Raw genomic sequence first — 22,399 nt, forward strand, 5'->3', positions numbered from 1 at the left:
GTTTTTAGGCTTTGTAATAAAAAGAAAAATACTTTCTTACACCTAGTCTCAATACTATCCACAAGAAAAGAATGAGTCTTTGTTCAAAGATTGAATACATGAAACAAAAGATGCCTTAAAAATTAAGTCATCTATCAGCACAATTATCCTACTGTGAGAAAACCCACAGATGAAATAAAAACTAATATAAAAGATTTATTAAGCAAAGGGCTTGGTCTATTTACATACCATTTTCAAATATCAAACAACTGTCTAAGGAAAGGAGCAGCTGAATAGTAGAGCAACTAACTGCCTAGCATGAACCCTGCCTGGGTTTCATTCCAAGATGAAAATTACTTAGAATAATGGAGAATGTAAGATATGCAAAAAAATCCTAATTTTAAAAGAAAATAAGCTTTTTAAAAGGAAATTTGAGTAATAATGATTTAGAACTAATTTGTGTATACATGGGCCAAAAAGGAAAACAAAAAACAAAAAACGAAAAACAGAAATCACACAGATCTGCATGAAAAACAAGATTATACTTCAACTCTGGACCAAAACCTATGCAGTATGAAAAAGGGAGCAACATTTTCACAGTTTATATGTTTAAATCATAAGCTGGAGAGTTACTTATGTGGGGGTAAGAGCATCAAGACATGATCATCCTCAGGTGAATATGGAATTAAAAGCCACCTTAGCCTACTAAAGACCAGGTCATGAAATAAGTAAGTCTGGCTCAAAATTTTTAGCCCACATGTGTTATTCTACTTTCTCAAAGTACAACCAACATTGACATTTAGTGGTCATATAAAAAAGATCTCAACCAGATGTGGCAGCATGTACTTTAATCCCCAGGCTCTGGAGTCAGAGACAAGCAGATCTCTGAGCTTGAAGCCAGCCTGCTCTACTCAGCAATACCAGGTCCACCAACAATACATATTGAGACTATTTCAAAGAACCTAAAACAAAGGTAGGCATGCTGGTGTAGTTTTCATCCCTAGCACTTGGGAATCAGAGGCAGGAGGATCTATCTGTCTGTGATTCAAGGTCAGACTGGTCTAAGAAAGGGAGAAATTAGTAGCCATCTTGAGAGGTGTTCCTTTCCCTTCCCCCTCTTCCTCTAGAGGTATTTGCTGACCAGTGGTTTTTGAACTGACCAGAAGTTGAACCTATGGGAAAGATAAGGCTGGGACAATAAATCTATATATCCTGGACTTGGCAAAACAAGGTATGAGGAGTATTGAGTATTCAGCTCAATTGACCAGAAGCTGAACTCAAGAGTGAGTAGGACTGCAACAATTAATCTGCATGTGTCCACAAAAGCAGGACATAGGGAGTAAATATTTATGTCTCTGTAGATACCCTGAATCCTGTTAGCCATTATTAAACTTATGCTTACCTTACCCCTAGCCTCCTTTGCCCAATCCTGAAATACGTAACATTCTGTATGTGAACCTTTCCTATATAAACCCCTTAAAGTGAGTGCTCGGGACCTTCCCTCTTTTCACCTACTGTAAAGTGGTGTTGGGGGAGGTCCCTGACTAGGCCAGAATAAAGGAAACCTTTTGTTCTTACATCAGAAGTTGGCTCCTGGGCAGTCTTGTTGGGGGGGGTGCTCACACTTGGGCATTACATTTACATGTTAAGTTCCAGTAAGAATGTGTCAAAAAAAAAAAAAAAAAAGCAAAACAAGGTCTATTTTTGTTACATCAAAATATTAAAGTCCTAGCCGGGCGGTGGTGGCACACGCCTTTAATCCCAGCACTCGGGAGGCAGAGCCAGGCAGATCTCTGTGAGTTTGAGGCCAGCCTGGGCTACCAAGTGAGTTCCAGGAAAAGGCACAAAGCTACACAGAGAAACCCTGTCTCGAAAAACCAAAAAAAAAAAAAAAAAAAAAAATTAAAGTCCTTTATTACTTAAGCCTAAAGAGTCTTTAAAATGTCAGTGCCTCCCACAGTACAGCCTTTTATGGTACTGATAAAGACTCAAAATGAGGCCTGGAGAGATGGCTTAGTGGTTAAGAGCACTGCCTACTCTTCAGGAGGTCTTGAGTTCAACTCCCAGCAACCACATGGTGGCTCACAACCATCTCTAGTGGGATCTGATGCCCTCTTCTGGTATAAAGTTGTACATGCAGATAAAGCACTCATATACATAAATAAATAATAAAACCTTAAAAAAAGAATTTTTAAAAAAAAGATTCAAAATGAGTCTTCTAAACCATTAATATTAAATGCAAAATATATTTTATGCATTCTCTCCTCAGAGGAGCCAAAGTATTCCAAGTATCATACTTTGCCAAAATATATTTTATGGCTATCAGGAAAGACTTGTTCTATGAAGTCAGAACTTTTCCAAATATCCTGTTATGTCATACAATAGAGAATAAAATTTGAAGAAAAAAATGCAGTCTTGTATAAATTTATTCAACACATATCCTGTGTTCTTTAAATACTAATACTATTCTTGAAAGTTTCTTTTGTGTGTGTGTGTGTGTGTGTGTGTGTGTGTGTGTGTGTGTGTGTGTTTGTTTGTATATTTGTGTGTAATGTGTATGGTTTAGGTGATGTGTGTCTATTTGTTTTTGTGAGTGTGTTTGTGTCTTTATGTTTTTGCATGTATTTGTATGTATATGTGTACTGGTTTTATTGTGTCTGTGTGTTTGAGTAGTGTGTATATGTATGAGTGTATGTGGTGTGTTATGAGTATGTTGTGTGTATATTTGTGTGTGAAAAAGAGAGAGAGAGAGGTGTGTAATGTGGGTGTCTGTTTGATGCACAAGCATACATACATGCTAGGCTTCATATGTAGTTGCCAATGGACAATTTTCAGAACTTAGTTCTCTCTACCATGGGTTCTCAGGAACAATCTTATTGTACTTGAGCAACAAAGTGCTTTGACCTGAGGAGTCACCTCAAGATCTTACAAATACATATAAATAAGCTTAATAAAGTAACTGCTGACACCTAAAGTCAGTGCAAATATACTGTTGTGGGTGATTATTTTTTCAAACATAGAAGAAGTAAATCAGGTTTACTATTGAAACATCTTAGGTCAACTTCATGAGAGGAGAGACTTTAGTGCTTAAATTAATTTTATCTAAAAAAAATAGTGGCTATAATTACCCAATTCACTATATACACCAGTCTATGAAGTTGCTAACACTGGTTTTAAACTTCTCTAGTGCTAAGCATTAGCTAAATGCCTTTGCCACAGGACATAGTTGGCAATTTAAGACACATACAAATTATAATACCATCGATTAGCATAGGCAGGTGATGTCCTTGAACTTTAAAAAATACAGAACACATGTACTAACAAATAACCCCTCTAGTGTGAAGAATTCCTCCTTCGGTGAAACTCTCTAGAGCTACAAATTACAAATACCAACATTAAATCATTTTTATTTAAAATTCCATTTTCTAGGCAACATCTCCTAACTGCTATGCTGTGGGATGGTCTGTATGTCAAGTGTGTTGCTGATTGGTCAATAAATAAATCACTGATTGGCCAGTGGCCAGGCAGGAAGTATAGGCGGGACAAGGAGGAGAATAAAGCTGGGAAGTGGAAGGCTGAGTCAGAGAGACACTGCTAGCCGCCACCATGACAAACAACATGTAAAGATGCCAGTAAGCCACGAGCCATGTGGCAAAGTATAGATTAATGGAAATGGATTAATTTAAGTTGTAAGAACAGTTAGCAAGAAGCCTGCCACGGCCATACAGTTTGTAACCAATATAAGTCTCTGTGTTTACTTGGTCGGGTCTGAGCGGCTGTGGGACTGGCAGGTGAGAGAGATTTGTAGTGACTGTGGGCAAGCAGGAAAACTCTAGCTACAAATGGCATCCAACGCGTTGGCAAGAGTTTCCACCTAAAACCTGAGAAAAGATTCTAAAATGGAGCTAAAAAGCAGCTTCCTAATTGTCTCTCTCAAATGAGCAGCAGCTGCCGGTTTGAGCTACTGGTGGGTTCCTGCACGCTTGACCTGCAGTATGGCGGGAATGAGGCCTCTGCAAGTGGCACATTAAGCTGCATGGTGGATTTAGCCTTTGCTAGTACAAAACAAAAAAAGAGGTTTCTGGGCTACACGCTGCTTGGATAAAAGCATAGACCCACTATAGCTCCCAGAGCTGGTGGAAAACGTACCACCGCCATGTTGGGAAGCTGAGGTGGGTGGAGCCAGCAGCCACAGCTGCTGCAGTTTAAAGCAATAGATTCACAATAAGACAGATTCAAATGTAATAGTTTAAAATGTGTGTAAAATATACATAGGCTTGAAAGAGACAAAAAGTGATATATACAGTTATAGAAACAAATACATAGTTTTAAAAAATAAAGTCTTTAAAGAGACAGTAAAATTAATATAAAAAAAAAGCCATGTAAAGATGAATATTACACAGAGAATCTGGATTGTGTTGTCTTTGGGATTTTTAACTGCAGAAAAACATTTGATTGTAAAAGCTGTTGAGTTATGCCAAAATGTATATTTTAAAGGTACCTTGACTTCAAAATTTGGATATAAGGATGTGTTGCTTTAGAAAAGAGTCTCTTTTGTTCCCACAGAAAGCCAGAGGCTATGGATTTGATCCAGATTAAGATACATCAGGTTTGACCAGCCAAGACCCCCTGAAAGGTCTCCAATGACACCAAGGCCCAGATGATCCAACATCCAGAACCATTTCAAGGCAACTGGCTCAGACAATACACCCTCACGGACTACTCCATAATCCTAAAATTTTCTTTGTGACCCCATAAGATACAGCGCCCCCCTCCAGCAGGAAGTAGTAAGAGAAGCTACGCCCAAATTCCCAAATTATATGTAATTTTACTTTGTTAAGGTTAAAATCTTCCTTTTTGAAAAAAAAAAAGAATGAAAGAAAAGGGGAAGTGCTGTGGGATGGTCTGTATGTCAAGTGTGTTGCTGATTGGTCAATAAATAAATCACTGATTGGCCAGTGGCCAGGCAGGAAGTATAGGCGGGACAAGGAGGAGAATAAAGCTGGGAAGTGGAAGGCTGAGTCAGGGAGACACTGCTAGCCGCCACCATGACAAACAGCATGTAAAGATGCCAGTAAGCCACGAGCCATGTGGCAAGGTATAGATTAATGGAAATGGATTAATTTAGGCTGTAAGAACAGTTAGCAAGAAGCCTGCCACGGCCATACAGTTTGTAACCAATATAAGTCTCTGTGTTTACTCGGTCAGGTCTGAGCGGCTGTGGGACTGGCAGGTGAGAGAGATTTGTCCTGACTGTGGTCCAGGCAGAAAAACTCTAGTTACACTGCTATGATTCAGAGTAACTCATGGCATTGAGTAAGCTAGAATAAGCTCTTTTTGCATTCCTGACAAGCAGCCAAATTTGATTACCAGTACTCCACATTTGTTGAGTTTTTGTTTTGAAATCCCCCTCCAATTGTGTGAATGTCACATAGGATGTGACCAAATGTCCTCAGTCTCTGCAGCCTCTGTTATACAGCTTTCATTGGCTGAACCACTCTCTATTCTAAGTCTACAAGAAGCAGTAAAACAAGCTCTTCTGATCTAACACTAACTTTTTACAATCGATAGGAGTACATGACATATAACCCCAGTACTCTGAACCTGGAAGGAGAGCTGCCACAAATCAGTGGCCTCCCTGAGCTAGATAGCAAAACAACAAAACAATTCCATTTGGGATAGTCAGGGCAGGCCTAAGAATTTCAAGTCCTTTGCAGCAAGAAAATCACATTTGAGGTACCAGTTTTTGTTCCAACTTTCTTCTCTGTTGCTGTGATTAAATTCTCTTGCCAAAAGCAACTCAGGTAATGAATAGGTTTCTTTGGTTGATACCCTTGGTCACAGTCCATCCTTGTGGGAGCTTAAGACAGAAACTCAAGCTAATAAATGAAGACAGAACATGAGGAAACATTGCTTCCTAGCTCTCTCTCTCTTGCTTTGTCACTGTCTTGTGCTAAGCTAGCTCTCTTATCCAGCCCAGGCCCACTTGCTTAGAGATATTGCCAACTCAGTGGAAGAGACTTCGAACATCAATCATAACCAACATGATCTCTCTCAGACACAGCAATCAGATATTCTGATCTAGTCACATCTGTCCCCTCAGATGACTCTAGGCTATGTCATGTTGACAGCTCATGCTAATTAGGAAAAAGAGACAATAATATATGAGGTTTTAAAGATCCAAAGCAGGGAGTATGAATTACATCCAATCACCAAAGCAGCAAAAACACAAACATGGAAATACCAAAAACTGGAAAAAACAGATATGCCAGGAAGACAAGGCAAGCCTCTAAGATCAAAAAGAGAAAACTAAAACTGTCTCTCCACAGAAACTTCCCAAATCAACAAAAACTCAAGGAAATCATAACAAGAAATTTTCTGAATACAAAATTAGTGAAGGTCAATCATTTCCCAGTGAAACAACAATGCAAATAGATGGAAATAAAACTAACAACATAGGTGGCACCATGGTGGGGGGGAATGAGATGAAAAGGCATACCTACAAAAATATATCACAGACCCTTAAACATGAACGACAAGATTCTAATCAAAATAAACTATAAGAAATCACTGGCCATCACTCATCCTGTACACACCATCTCTCCTTTGCCAATAATAGAAAATGGGTTCACTTGAAGCCTTCTGAGGTTTTAACATTGTAGAAAATAATTTTGACTACTAAAAGCATCTCATTCTCTTATGATAAAGAAAATGATGTCTGTTAGGATCACTTAGACACCATTTTGTTTCCTATGATTGATGGTTGTCTGTAAGTCTGCATCAGAGTAAGGAAATGAAAACTTTTTTGTTTCGTTTTGTTTTTTGAGACAGGGTTTCTCTGTAGCTTTGGAGCCTTTACTGGAACTCACTCTGTAGCCCAGGCTGATCCGCCTGCCTCTGCCTCCCGAGTGCTGGGATTAAAGGCATGAACCACCACCGCCCAGCCAGGAAATGAAAACTTTAAAACAAAATGCAAGTTAACAGATTTTTTAAAGAATCACTATATACCTAAAGCAACTTGGTTTGCTCTAATTGCCTTATAAGTCACAAGCACTTTTGAAAACAAGTTTATTGCTATTTTTTGCATATGTTTGTGTGGGAGCCCATTCTCGGGTTCCTCGTGACTTTACCCAGCAGGTCCGCATAGAGGATGATTAGGACCACGGGCCTGAGTGCAGGTGTCTGAGATGGTCTGCACTTGGCTGTGCTGGGGGAGGAGGTCTATTGCTCCACCCCTTGGCGTCTCTATAAAAACCCTGGGGCAGAGACAGTGGGGGCCGTTGGAATAGGTTCCAGGCCCTCTTGAGGCTATCCTTTATTTTCTATCTGTTTATCTCCACAAGATTCTCCGCAATAAGTCCTTCTATCTAATATTTCCTGCTGCTCGCACTCAAGAAAACTCTGGGGAACTGTGGGGATGGTGGGTAAACGCCCCACAGAATGGCGCCATGAACAGGGACTAAAGAAAAAAGAAAAAGGAACTAAAGAAAAAAAGGGGGACTAAAAAAAAGGGGGGACTAAAGACAAATGAACAGGGACTAAAGACAAAGTAATAGGGACTAAAGATAAAGGAAAATAATAGTTTTATTACAGAGTCTTTGGCAAAAGTGCTGAGTTCAGCCCTGCCAGTGGATAAGGCATGCCGGTGTTATGGAAAATATATATTTTATATATATTATTGAGAGGCAGGGGTTTTATCCTCGAGAGAAAAGGAAAGCGGACTGGAAGGATGTCCGATGCTGCAGCGAAATTCTCTTCTGTCAAAATTTTCTATCTTCTATCCCTTTCTCAGTTTCTATCTGTGAAAAATAAGTATAAGGTATAGTGAAGTAATATAGTTTAGGAAAAACTTAGAAGTGTAAGATTGTGTAGGAAAAAATAAGTAAGGCAACTAGACAGAAAAACTCTACAATTTTCTAACTTTGGGGGCTATGAATGCAAACCGGGAAAAAATCTTTCTTTGGGCTTTTCGGGTAGTAAAAAAGCTCTTCTCTGAGCTTATGGGGAAGAAAAAGTTTCCAATGGAAGCTTTTGACCTGGGGACAGCTGAAATGCTAAGTCCAAGCAGCAGGAGAAAGTGATTTCTCCCTGAGGCAAAAATGGGGGTGTAAAAAGCCAAGTTTAAAGTTGGGAAGTTTTGGGAAAAGTTGGTCTTTCTCTCTTGGGGAAAAAAAATATTTCTCAAACTATAAAGCTTTTCTTGGAAAATTTGGGGGGAAAATCTCTAAAAAGCCTTAATCTTTCTCAAACTAAAAGCTCTCTTAAACTTAAAAACTAAAGCCTTTAACTTTCTCTCTCAGAAGGACAAAAATTAGAATCACCTGAAGATATTAGTATAAGGACCACCTGTGATTAGCTCTAAGGGAAAACAACAAACCTCTTAAGACAGCAAAACCTAAGTTCTCTTTCAAGCTTTAAAAATCCTCCCTGCAATGCAGGAGGCAGGGACAAGTTCCTAAAAACCTCTTCTAAACTGTCTTTTCAAGCTAGTAAAAAACAGTGGGTCAGAGTACCCTGAGGGAAACGCTTGGGAGAGTATGGGTAAAGAGCAACAGAGAGCCCAAAAGGGCAGGAAACTACCTTGAGAAAAGCAAAAAAGCCAAGCTTTTCAGTTACAGCTGAGCTGAGGCATCAAGAGTTTTGTTTCTGAATGAGCTATGAAAAAGTGCTCCCAATCGTCCTAAGCAAAGATCCCCTGAAGCGATGCAAATTGTTAACGTTGTATCCTAGCTTCTGACCAAAAACCCAGAGGTGACTGGCCAGCGTCTCTGAGTTGGAGTGCATTTCGGGGATACTAGCGTTCCTGCAGTTGCAAACTTCCTGGAGCACAGAGCTGAGGCAGGAAGGTGCAGGGACCCAGGGGAAGATTGCTAATGAACAAACAAAACTAAAGCCAGTGGGAAGGGCACAGTTGTTCACTTTCCTACAAGTCCCGGGTTGATAGGTCCACAACTGCAAAAAGACATCTGAGAAAAACTTTCCTATCAGAGTAAGGACCTTTCTGGGAAAACAGTAAAGCTGAACTGTGTCTGAAGCAGTTGTGCTGCTGAGTCAGAATGCTGTCTGGGGAAAGAGCCCAGCCAGGGCAGAACAGAACTAGTAAAGCTTTCTTTTCTGTCAGAGAAAGCATCTCTTTGAGAAAAGCTTTGTTTCAACTGACTCCCTGAGATGAGGGAGTGTAGCCCTGAGGGGTGATTGCCTCTGGCATAAGTTCTGTCCTTGAGCACCCAGACAAGCAAATGCAACCCACTGGGGGACTGGGCCAGGTGAAGGCCTGATGAGGCAAAAAACCTGTTCTAATGGGAGTTTAGAAATGGCCAAAACCTTCCTTGTTAGATTTTCAGTCTGTATGCAAACCACAACAGACAAAAAGCCCCTACCTTCAGTAGCAGGGAAAGCCGCCACTGTAGTGTCGGAAACTGTTTCTGGGGTAGAGGGGATAAACTGAGACCAAACTGGATACTGTCAGGGAGAAAGACTCTGAAGAAAGAGAAGGGACATATTCCTCCCCAGAAAATACATGACCTGTGAAAAGCTGCTAGAATTTGAGGCGGATTCAGAGGGAGAAAAAAAGCCCCTACCTCCAAAGGCAGCTAGCAGAGGTACAGAGCCGCAGACAGACACCTGAAGCTCTGCATCTGGGGGGGGGGGGAGGAACAAGCAAAATGAGAATAAAGTCAGTGGGAGAAAATCTCTGAAAGAGCTATGGAAAAGCTGTTGTACATGATCTTGTTTTTCACTGACTGGCTAAGACAAACACAAGCCCCGAGGAAAGTTGCTATCAGAAATTGCCCACCTCAATGCGCGCTAACGAGGCAGGTGCAGTTCTGATTTGGGGGCCAGTGTCAAATGAAGGAGAGACACCTGTTAAAGCCAGCTGAGGAGAGACCAGAAACCTCCCAATGTCCCATAATTGAAAATGTAAAATGCTTGTTCAAATCTCCCATTGCAAAAGTAAAAAACTTTGTTCAAACCTCCCGGGGAAGAATTTGTAAGCAAGTCTGGTAAAAAAGAACCAGTTGACTCTCAGACCCAAAAAGAACTATGGGAAATGACTGATATAAGGGAAATGATATAAAGGACTGATATAAGGGACTGATACTATTATGGACTGATATAAGGGAAATGCATTCTGGGAAAGGTAGTTTTTCCGCTAAAGATGGCGACACTGCCCTGAAACACTTGCCAGCTCGAAAATACATTCATGGTAAACTTAAAATACAGCTTTTAAAAGAATAAGGAGGAAAATCATCTAAGAGTTTAAGTGTCAGTTCCAATGAAAAATTGAAAGGATACGGAACTAGGCGCTTCGCAGTTTGGGGCTCCCTTGGTAAAATGCCTTATTTACCCTAATAGCTGTGCAAAGTTTTTAACGATAGTTGGATGACAAAAAGCAAACAAGCCACTTTAAAATCCTTAAGAAAGCAAGAGAAAGCAGTTTATACACTGAATGTTGTCTTAGATATGAAGAAACTTACGTTGAAATTAAAAAAGTTCTTTGCCTTTTGAACAAACTACCTGCAATGAGTAATTCCCTTGCAAATCTAATAAGGAGACAAGGAAACAGGCATTCAAAAAGAAATGACTGCTTTATAGATGGGAAACAAACTCCAGAAAATCTAGCTGTGTCTTACAAAAGAGTTGCTTCACCTGAAAGTTCCTTATTAAAAAATCAATGCTAAATATTACAGCTGCTAATAACATCAGGAGTTAAAGCTAATGAAGTGAAAATACTAAATACAGTTCGGAGCTGTGCCACTAGTGGCTTTACTAGCTCCTTTAGAAAAATACTTTATATCACCTTATAGCTGTGCAGTATTTGGCAAGAGCTTTACAGCAGCTAAATATGGTAATTTCACCCTCAGGGTGAAGTGAAGTTTTTCAGTAGAACAAACCAAAAGTACTGCTGTAATAGAAATGTTTGTCTGAATTGAAGCACTTAGGGGAGCTATTATGAATTTGGGTGAAGGGACAGCCTCTAGTTAAAAACGGTCTACCACTGACAGTGCATCTCTGCTGGTCCAGAACGGCTGAGAGAACTGGCAACTTTGGAGTGTGGCTTCATCCTGGGAAGGTTACAGTCCCCTAGCAACAACTATCACAATTCTATAACAACAACACTCACTAAATCCCAGTGCTTTATAACAAAGCTGACTATTAACTCTAAACTTTAGAAATGATGTACGTACTTCCTGTCTAGTTGAGAGAATCTTTCTAATAGAGATAGTAATAATAATTAAGAGTAAGAAATAGAAAAAGATGAAAATAAGACATGTGAGTTTGTAAAAATTCTCTTGTTAGATCTCTGTGTTAAGAAATCTTTAGGTGTTTGCTAAGTTAAATATATGCTAATGGTAGCCCTATATAAGTTTGTAAAATAGATCTATAGAGTTCCTTTAAGAATATAAGCTTGCAAGAAGTATCTAAGGTAGTCTTAAGACATGTAGTAATAAGCTTGTAAGAAGTAAAGATGCTAGTTGTAAATGTAAGTTTAAATAAGAAATAAGATGGAATGAACATAAGAAATATATAAGAAGTAATAAGAAATATATTTCCTAAAGTAGTTCTATAGTTTCCTTAAGGAGTATAAATAAGTAGATGTTAATGTTATGAGTTTGTAAAAACATGTAAATGTTGAATGTGAGTCTAAATGCTTTGCAAGGCAAAAAATGTTATATGTGAGTTTGTAAAAAAGTGTAAATGTTAAGTGTGAGTCTATGCTTAATGTATATGATGAAAAAACCTGAGATCTAGAAGTTAGTGTCCTAGCAGACTGCAAAGCAGGCAGTCTGAGCGGTTTTCAAAAGTTCCAGAAGCCGCTAAGAAGCTAAGAATGGCGGATGCCAGAACCAGCACAACAAGGCATCCGCAGCTGAGATCCGTGGAAAATTGACGCAACACAGAAAAACCTGAGCTAACATCAAAAATGGTGCGGTTTAGAATACTACTGTACCTAAAAAGGTCTCTGGCTTGAGAATAAGTTCAGAGACGCTTGTTTGAACAAAAATTGTTAACTGCAAAAAGTTTTGGTTGAAAAACGCCTCTTCATATTTGGAAGTGAAAGCCTGATACTAGAATTTATTTCTTGTTTGAACTTTTTGAACTTAAAATGAGATAAAATTACAAAAAGATTTTGGTTATGGATTTCTCATATTTGGAAGACTAGTACCAGAATTTATCGTTTGAATTTTAAGACTTAAGAAATGAAATGAACAATAGAGATTTCATTGATATGGGACAATTTTGAGTTTACTTATAGTAATGACCTAGGAACTGTTTGCTGGAATTGGGTTAAAAAAGGAACTGTTTAAATGAAGAAATTTATTATTTCTACCTAGAATCAAGATGCAGTTTTGTGTATGCATATATGCTTTATTAATTGGTGATTCATGAATTCATGGTTTACATAAACAGTTTTGTGGAACTGTTTATGTAAAAATGAAATTACTTACAGAACTGGTTTTGTGTTACAAATGGAACTGTTTAAATGGAAAAGTTTGGGTTTTCTAACTAGGCTTGAGATTTTGCTTAAATTATAAAGAAAAGGGGGAGAGTTAATATTCCTTAGTCTAATTTCAAAAGTTGTTTGAGTGGATTAATGTCATGTTTTTGTTAGTAAGAAATGCAAATGGGGTATATTAAGAGACCACTTTTAAAGTGTAAAGAGTTTTATTAAGAAACTGCTTTTGGCCGGGCGGTGGTGGCGCACGCCTTTAATCCCAGCACTCGGGAGGCAGAGCCAGGCGGATCTCTGTGAGTTCGAGGCCAGCCTGGACTACCAAGTGAGTTCCAGGAAAGGCGCAAAGCTACACAGAGAAACCCTGTCTCGAAAAACCAAAAAAAAAAAAAAAAAAAAAAAGAAACTGCTTTTGGATGTTTTGCTAAGTTTTCAAAGTGTTAATGGTTAGATTGAGAAGATTGCTTTTCAATATGAGTTTGTAGGAATTGTATGAGTTTGGGTTCTTCTAATTAGGTTTGAGATTTTTGTTTAAAAAATTATAAAGAAAAGGAGGAGTTATGAGGTTGAATTATGTTTGCAGAAATTATATTTACCCTATTGATATTAATGCACCCTGGTTTTGTGGAGTTAAGGAATATTTAAGTTTGATGTGAATACATCGAAGTTTTTCCTATGTTCTGTTAGCAAGAAAATTCAAATGACTAACAGTTAAAGTTGTAAGATGGAGAAAATTGTTAAGTATATATAGCACCATATATGCTCATTCAAATGGTTCTGTTAAGAGTTTGTTTTGTGTTGTAAGATTGGGAGAATGGTGACTGTGTATAGCAATATTTATGTTAACCTATTAATGATGAAGCTAAGGGATTCTTTAAGTTTGTAGTCACCTTAAGAGTTTTTGGGTTAGAAAGGGCTTGATGCAGCTAAGACTGCTGTAGTCACCTTGGACCTAATTCAAAAGAGAAATGCCATCTTTATCATCCTCTACTCCCATATTGGGAGGTGTAACAGCTATAGAGATTGCTGTAAGCCATTAATAGTTATTTTTTTTATATATTAAGAAAGGGGGACCTGTGGGAGCCCGTTCTCGGGTTCCTCGTGGCTTTACCCAGCAGGTCCACATAGAGGATGATTAGGACCACGGGCCTGAGTGCAGGTGTCTGAGATGGTCTGTACTTGGCTGTGCAGGGGGAGGAGGTCTTTTGCTCCACCCCTTGGTGTCTCTATAAAAACCCTGGGGCAGAGACAGTGGGGGCCGTTGGAATAGGTTCCAGGCCCTCTCGAGGCTATCCTTTATTTTCTATCTGTTTATCTCTGCAAGATTCTCCGCAATAAATCCTATCTAATATTTCCTGCTGCTTGCACTCAAGAAAACTCTGGGGGACTGTGGGGGTGGTGGGTAAACGCCCCACATGTTTGTCCATGAGAGAGTATGTTCTCCATATGTACAGAATCTGGAATAGTAGATAGTTATGAGCATCTCAACTTGAATGTTGGTATCCGAACTCAGGTCATCCCCCAAAAGAATATGTGCTGAGGCACCTGCTAAGACCTTTTATCCAATAAACCAAAAGTCTATCACAGATTAAAAACAGGAAGAACAACAAAACCTAAACAAATAAAGAAGCAAATAAATAATCCTTGGAAACAGGCAGCATCAAAATTAAAATGTTGTGTGTGGTAAATTTGCAGCATAAAGTGACTACAATCCAACAACAATGCCCAACAATTTATAAGAGGAATGCTGATTATAAAGCTACATTCACAGTGGAAATACTCAGAATGATCAATGGGATTATGAAAAACAGTACACAGAATGATGTAATGTGACTTCTATAGTTACCATAAAGCTACAACAATCAAAAATATGAACAATATTTCTCAAAGCATAATGGGGATAGAGAGAAAAAGCCAAGAACAAAGGAAGGAAAATATAGTCAACTATTAATCCAAAGACCAAAGGAAACTTAGCAAGGAAAAGTGTGATCTTGATTAATGTTACCCAGCTACCTATGATTCTATGTGTATAGAAATTATACAGACACAGAGTTCACAACTTTCACAAAATTATCACAAAGTGACCCTCTTAAACTGCTGTTTCTGACTCTCCAGCTACTGATATTTCTTGTACACAGTGAGGCCCCATGCTCTAGAGCTCTTTCTGCAAATGGAGGTGATCCTGCTATGGTTCTCCAGCTCTTATGCCTTCTTTTTGTTTGTTTGTTTTGTTTTGTTTTTTGAGACAGGGTTTTCTCTGTGTAGCTTTGTGCCTTTCCTGGAACTCGCTCTGCAGCCCAGGCTGGCCTCAAACTCACAGAGATCCACCTGCCTCTGCCTCAGTGCTGAGATTAAAGGTGTGCGCTGAGGCCACCGCTGCCACCACAACCGCCGCCACCACCAGCACCCAGTCCCTTATGCCTTCTTGTGGTTTCAGGTAAAAACAGCCCCACTGATGCCCAATCTCAAAATGACATAGTAGAATAATTTAAAATTGGCTTCCTGTCACATGGATTATGGTAAAACGATGTGGATTCTGTCCTATCTACCTGCCCAACAAGATGCTACCTGAGAAACCTCTGCAGCTCAAAAACTCCCTTTTTCCCCTGTAAACATCATTGAAACATACCATTGCAGCTGATGGTAGCAAAAAGTTGGAAGCATTCTAATCATGTACTGCTGAATCACAATCTACATCACCATCTTTCTACCAGTTTCTATACTATTTAAAACAACTATAAGACAATCCTGAAAGTGCAATGCAATATTCAGAACTTCCAGAAACCAGATTTTCAGTTTTCTAATCAGTCTTCCCACTACACACCAAAAGCTTGCCTGGGTGCGCAATGAACAGTGATATTACAAGCATCATATCCTAACATACCAGGACTGCAGAGTCTCTTCCTCCCCAGAAAATCCATACACAGGGAGACTCAGAGGACAAGGACCACTGTCCAGGTCACCACATGGATGAACAGAACCACAGTCTGGCTCATGGTCCATCCAAAGCCAGCAAAAATGACAGCTCAGGAGACCTTCTCTGAACACCCTATACTCACCATGGTATAGCTTGTCTTCTTCCTTACAACTCACTACAGCAGAAGCAGAGGAGAAGTCTGGGAAGAACCTACAAGCTACCTGCCACTGGTACTCCCCATTGCTAAGCCTTCCCAGAGTCCTTCAAAGGCTAGGGCCACCCACCTGGGCCTCGAAATATTAGCAGGTACCCTGCTGGTTGATCAGAGATCAAATGACTCAGACAGCACAGTCCTTCCAGCTCTGCCCTTACACCCAATAGATAGGACCCTAGTCGAGAAAGAATGTATTTTAGTAGACATTCTTCAACTCTCCTAGAGTGCATCCTGTTCCTCATCCAAAGCAAAGTATCTTTGGTGTGCACATTCCATTGCACACTCAATGTGGAGTACAGCCTACCCATTGCCTCCTAGCTGGGAGTCCTGCAGCCAAACACAGGTCACATTCCACAGGAACTCTTGTTACTGTGTAACTGTTGATACAGAAATACAGACCATGAATTAGAAAAAGATGAGGGGTCATGGTAGAGCTTGGAGACAGGAAAGAGAATGTGGATATGATGTAGCTATAATCTCAAAAAATTATTTTGAAAAGTTGAAACAGGTTTTATGGCCATGTGCTCCAGAGTCTAGAGATTTGTATGAGAGCACATCAAAGATTTCTCAAACCTTTTATCTAAGGGACTACATTTTAAACCAGAAAAAAAGTCCTGTTAGTCAGGGCCACAACATTTTACCCAGATCTATTTTGGTTGAACTACTGTAACTATAGCAATTTGGTTTTATGATAAGGTCAGTCCTTTATCCAGATTCTTGATTGCCCTTGTCTGTGGACCGCAAGAAATGGTCAATCAGGACATTTATGGAGCATCTAAAATTGATGACCTAATTCCACATTGCTAATCTCAACTACTGTTGAAGTAGGAAGGCTCTCAACCACCATCCTGACTCTCCCTTTCTGCACTGTGACACTAGCAGCTTCAAAGTTGGTCTATGAACTCAATTCTTGCACAGGTCCCTCTTCGTCTATAAGACCCCACTAAAAGCCAGAGAGATTGGAGGTCATTCATTAACTGGTTTAGTTTTCCTTCTCACTGACCAGTCAAGGCCAAAATGGAAGATTTTGTGGGACTGTCTACCCAGCACTGGGCAACAGAGGCAGGATTAGGTGTTCAAAGCAATTCTCAGTTACATAGCATGAGGCAAGCTTCAATTACATACATGAGGCAATTCTCAATTACATAGCATGAGGCAGTGATATTACAAGCTCATAGTCTCCCATGCCAGGATGGCAAAGCCTCCCAGTCCCCAGGGAATCCACATTCAACAAAGCTCAGAGGGCAAGGGCCACTACCCAGGTCAACACAGGGACAAACAGAACCTCAGTCAAGCTCATGGTCCATCCCAGACCAAGCAGCTCTGACAGCTCAGCCAACCTGATCTTCCTAGTCTGGGGACAGTGGCCCCCACACTCACCATGGCATGGCATTTGGTCTTCCTTACAGCTCCCTACAGCAGAACAAGAGGAGAATCCAGGAAAGAACTTGTAAACTACCTCTTATTGGTAATCCTGATTGCTAAGCCTTCCCAGAGTCCCCATTAGCTAGGACCACCCAGCTGGGCTTCAGGACATTAGCAGTTACCCTACTGGATGAACAGAGATCAAACAACTCAAGAGAGCAAAAACCCTCCCAGGTTTGGTCCTTCCACACTATGGCAGGCTGGACAGGACCCTAATCTGAGAAATTTGTCATTTAGTAAAATCTTCCACTCTCCGAGAACACTTCCTGTTCCTCCTCCAAGGCATAGGGTCCTATGTGTGCACACTCCATTACACACTCAATGTCCAGTGTAGCCAGTCCTGTATTTCATAGCTGGGAGGTCCTGCAACCAAACACAGGTCACAATCAAACCATATCTGTTGTTAAACAAAAAGAGGCCATGGATTAAAACACAAGGGTCTATGGGAGGGGTTGGAGGCAGGAAATAACACAGTGGAAATAATGTAATTATAATCCCAAATAATTCTGTTAAAAAAATTGAAACAGGCTTCATGGCCATGTGCTCCAGAAACTAGGGATTTATATTAGAGCACACCGATTACTACTCACATCATTTCTCTCTGGGTATATATCTTAAACCTGGAAAACACAGTCATATTAGGCAGGGCCACACCATTTTTATCCAGTTCTACTACTTTGAACTGTGTAACTATAGTCATTTGGTTCCATGAAAATTCAATTCTTTATCCAGATTCTAGATAGCCTGGTCTGTGGACTCAAGAAATGGCTGGTCAGAACATTTATTGATCATCTGAAATGGATTACCTGACTACTCATTGCTAATGTCAAATACAGTCACAGCAGGAAAGCTTTCATGATCTTCCTTGCCCATCCCTTTCTCTGCTGTGACTGCACCTGCTTTACAGTTGGCCAGTGAACTCAATTCATACACAGGTCCCACTTCATTTGTAAATTCACAATAAAATCTAGAGAAGTTGGAGGATACTCATTCACTGGTCTATTTTTGCATTCCCAAAGATCAGTCAAGGCTCAGCCTGGAAGGACTTTCAGGACTGTCTTTCCAGCACTGGGCAGCAGAGGCAAGAGTAGGTGTTCAATGCAATTCTCTATTATATAGTGAGGCAAGCCTGAGCTACAAGAGACACTGATCTAAACCTGGGGTTCTCAACCTACCTAATGCTGTGACCCTTTAGTATAGTTCCTCATGATGTGGTGACCCCCCAACTATAAAATTATTTTCACTGTTAGTTCATAACTATATTTTTGCTACTGTTAGGAATTATAGTATAAATATCTGTCTGTGCTTTCTGATGGTCTTTGGCCAGTCGTCCTGTGATAGGGTCATTTGATCTCCCCAAGGGAGCCACGATCCCCAATGTTGAGAACCACTGCTCTAAACTGATATAAATAGATAAATAAATAAATGAATAAATAAATAAATAAATAAATAAATATCATTAAGAAAAAACGGAATGAAATTCTGACACTGGGAAACATTGATAAACAGTAAAAAAAAATTTACAGTAATGCATTTTAAAAAAATGAATTTAAAAATGATACCAATAATTGATGTTTTATAATGATAAAAATAATTGGAAGGATACTTAGGTATACTGATGATGAAATGGAGTAGGTAATACCCTGGTAGAGAGAATGCCATTAATAAGAGACTATATGACTTTGACCCATGTAAAGTGTTAGCCACTGAGTGTTGTAAGCTAACACATGCAATTACAGCCAATGGCCTATGTCTCAAACCTCTGAGTGAAGTGTGTCAACCAGGATTGCACATATCTACATAGGAAAGTTCTCTACTTGGGAACTGAATACTTAGCAGTTCAAGCTATCTTCCCCAAACTGTATACCCACCAATTCTGTCTGTCTTCATTCACATGGGAAGGATTAATACATGCAGGAAAACTACAGAGAAAGTCACTCACCATGCCCCATCAGTCCTTCTTTGTAACAGAAACCCCTGCAGCTCACTGCCTTCAACTTCAGTCTGTGATCAAGCTATTGTCTAGTCTGTTTCCCCCTGCACTGTACAGAGTACACTGTTCCTCCTCTTCTAGTCTGCAGGGAGAAGCCATGCTCCACACACAAATCCTTGCCCTGTTCTGCAATGGACAGTCCACTATGTGACTCAATCTGGCAATTTTAGGACTCTGTGGTGCTGCAGATGTATAATCTAAGATTTAGGGTGGTCAGTCAGGAAGATAATAAGGGCAATGCCCTGTGTGGTTACAGACAAGGTTCAAGTCCATCTCAATCAACATAGAAGATCTTGACTCAAAACTGCTTTTCAAAAAGACTGGAGATGTCCCTGTTCTAGAATTAACATACCTTTGTGGCACACCAGGACTTAATGTTGGTTGTGACCCTGTAATGGTCCCTTGAGTAGCATTTAGAGGCTGTTTTTTTTTTTTTTTTTTTTTTTTTTGGATGGATGGGACTTCCTGCTGGTTGTATATCAGGGTTGTCTCCTTGGTTATGGGAATGTGGCTGGTTAATCATGGGGAACAAACAATTACACCTTATCATACTAATTTCTAACCAGCATGGTTAGCATACTACTTATCTTTGGGGTATTCGTGATGCAGCCCTCCCTTACCTAAATTCTACTTTGTGAATTAATGTCTCCTAACAACTGGTACTACCTTGTACCATCAATTCTATTACCATCAATTCTACTTTTCTACATCACAGTTTAGCGGTGGAGTGCCACATTATACAGGAGATACTGTTTATGAGCTCCACAGAATGGATCCTAAACCTAATGTAATAAGTTCAAAGTACAGTACTTCTGGAAGATACGGAAAACATGGGACCACGACTCTCTGAATTCGGCAAATCTTTGCTCCATAGCAACAACATAAACACTACGGGCACCGGCATTTCACAGTGATGTCAACAACAAGATTATTTCAAAGTACAGTCCCACTCCCAATGCTCTGCACAGATGCAGCCTGCAGAGTGAAGTTACACAGAAGCTGCCAGCAGGCCCAGGAATTGCAAATACCATGCAGGACCGCGCAAAACAACACTGGAGCATGCAGGACCATGCTGGACCATGCAAAACCAGGCAAAAACATGCTGAACTCTGTGTCCGCCCACTGGCTCCCACCCAGCCAGGGGAGGACCCACCACTCTGGCTCCCACAGCCCAACTGGCTGCTCCTCCCTCTCAGTCTGGGGATAAGCTCCTAACTCACCATATCGTGGTTTTCCAGCTCTCCCATGCTCTCTGCTCGGCTCCCTGAAGCAGCACTCACAGCAGAGCATATAAAACCACTGGCGCCAGCTTCTTTTCAAAGCCAAGCCTGAAGCTGGTGACTGGAAGGACCTTGCACAATTTCTGACTGGCAGGTCGCCTGGAGGGCCTGATTGGCTAGTGAGGCCTGAGTGACACGAGCACCTCCCATATGGTTACACTGTGCTTAAAGATACAGCACAAAGATTCCTGACCTAGCCTTCCACCCCAGACCCAGACCTTTTCTGAACCAACAGAGAGATGCATTTCAATAGCACCTGCCCCTGGTTCTAATAGCAGACCCTGCTCTCTTCCTGCTCTCCATAGGCACTTCCCCTTCATCCCGCTGGACACAATGTTGCTAGCTAACTTGTACAGCCTACTATACTATGTGTGGTGGAGTGATTCCCCGTCACACAAGTGGAAGGGTACCCAGAATATTAACAACTAAAGAGATTTAAGCACACAAAAAGAGATGCTTGTTAGGTGGTTTCACACTGAGGTCAGGTGAATTGAATGCACTTTTTACCCGCTTGTCACAGGGACTTCAGACAACCAGGAAAGAAAAGCAGGAACTAGATCAGAAATAAAATAATAGGTCTTTCTCTCATTAGAGAGCTGGATGATGACTCCATTGCTTAAGGGGTTTTATTCCTGAAATTCAGAGCAGAGTGTTTGCAAATTAAGTAATAATAAAGAGTACTCTTTATGGAAAGTTGAATACTTAGAAATTAATGGAGCTAGGAAGAATGCGGTTATGAGCACCATTGTTAGCCAGCACATCTTCCTCAGTGGACAGGTGCAAAAAAACACAACTGTATTATTCAAGGTTCTCTACATGAACAGGACTTGTAGAATGAATCTCTCTGTGTATGTAGAAAGTTGATTTAATAGAATGTCTTATAAGCTGTTGTCCAGGTAGTCCAACAATTGCTGCCTACCAATGGAAATTTGAAGAGTCCAGTAGTTGTTCAGTTCATGAGGCTGGATGTCTCAGCTGGTCTTCAGTATACACCAAAATACCAAGGAAGTAGGCTCTAATGCTGGTAAAGGAATGAACTTAGTTGCCAGGGCTAGGGCAAGGAGGCAAAGAGAGAGAGAGAGAAAGAGAGCTTCTTCCTTCAATATACTTTATATATGTTGGTTGCTATCAGAGGTGCAATCCAGATTAAAGGTGGATCTTAAACTTCCCTTGATTTTTTTTTTTTTTGGTGTTTTTGAGACAGAGTTTATCTGTGTAGCCCTGAACTCATTCTGTAGACCAGACCAGACTCAAGTTCAGGAAAATCCAACTGTTTCTGCCTCCTGAGTGCTTGGGTTAAAGGTGTACACAGCCACCAAGCAGCTGAAGGTGAATTTCACCTCAAATGATCAGGATTAAAGATGGGTTTTTAATTTCTAAACATTTTTAAAAAATCCCTCACAGGTATACCAAACTCTTTGGGTTTTAGTTAATTCCAGAGGTAGTCAGTTTGACTAGTAAGAGTAGCCATCACAACAGCCAAGAAAGAAGAAATGAGAAAAATTTCTTTCCTGCAGGAGGCAAGGAAAGCATGCTTTTCCTAAACAAAGGAAGTATGTGGATTTTACTTAGGAAGTCCGGACATGTTCATGTAGAATTCTCCCTATTCCTAAACAGGTGAGTAAACAAATCCACTTCAGAGCATGATCACAATGTAAAAGCAGAGACATTTAGGAGTATTCTTACTGCAATGTCATGCAGAAATGTGTGTGTATATATATATATATATATATATATATATATATATATGTGTGTGTGTGTGTGTGTGTGTGTGTGTGTGTGTATGTATATATATATATACATATATATATAAATTATAAAAATGATGGAAAGAAACATCTCTGACATGTTCATCTTATACCACAAGATCTTAGCTGAAAATCAATAAATAACACAGTGAAAAAAATATTGCTTTGGAGCCTATGCAACCTGTCATTCTTGATGTTCAATCTAAAAGATAACTGTACCAATGCCATTCTCACAGATAGAAAAGATAGAGAACACAAATACAGAGAACTTCAAGGAAAAGTCACTTAACAGCACTGTTTGCTCTGCTCTTAAATGAATGGTTATGATGAACTATATTAACCTCAGAATGAAGCTGCTTTTGCCTCCAAGCAGGCCAGCTCAGTGG

At 40.1% G+C, this 22,399-nt stretch overlaps 1 protein-coding gene across 1 annotated transcript in view; it reads right to left on the bottom strand.

Annotated features, from left to right (window-relative positions):
* Positions 1 to 20,334, bottom strand: part of LOC128120553 (zinc finger protein 431-like) — a 54,156-nt gene extending 33,822 nt beyond the window's left edge. Inside the window, exon 1 of the mRNA XM_052754713.1 lies at positions 20,206 to 20,334. Within this exon, the coding sequence (XP_052610673.1) occupies positions 20,206 to 20,232 (27 nt within the window). The 5' untranslated portion in view covers positions 20,233 to 20,334. The remainder of the gene's footprint in view (positions 1 to 20,205) is intronic.
* Positions 20,335 to 22,399: the final 2,065 nt, after the last annotated feature.

This window comes from Peromyscus californicus, unplaced genomic scaffold, assembly GCF_007827085.1.
Source record: "Peromyscus californicus insignis strain IS unplaced genomic scaffold, ASM782708v3 Scaffold_2__1_contigs__length_46816999, whole genome shotgun sequence".
NCBI classification, from domain to species: domain Eukaryota; kingdom Metazoa; phylum Chordata; class Mammalia; order Rodentia; family Cricetidae; genus Peromyscus; species Peromyscus californicus.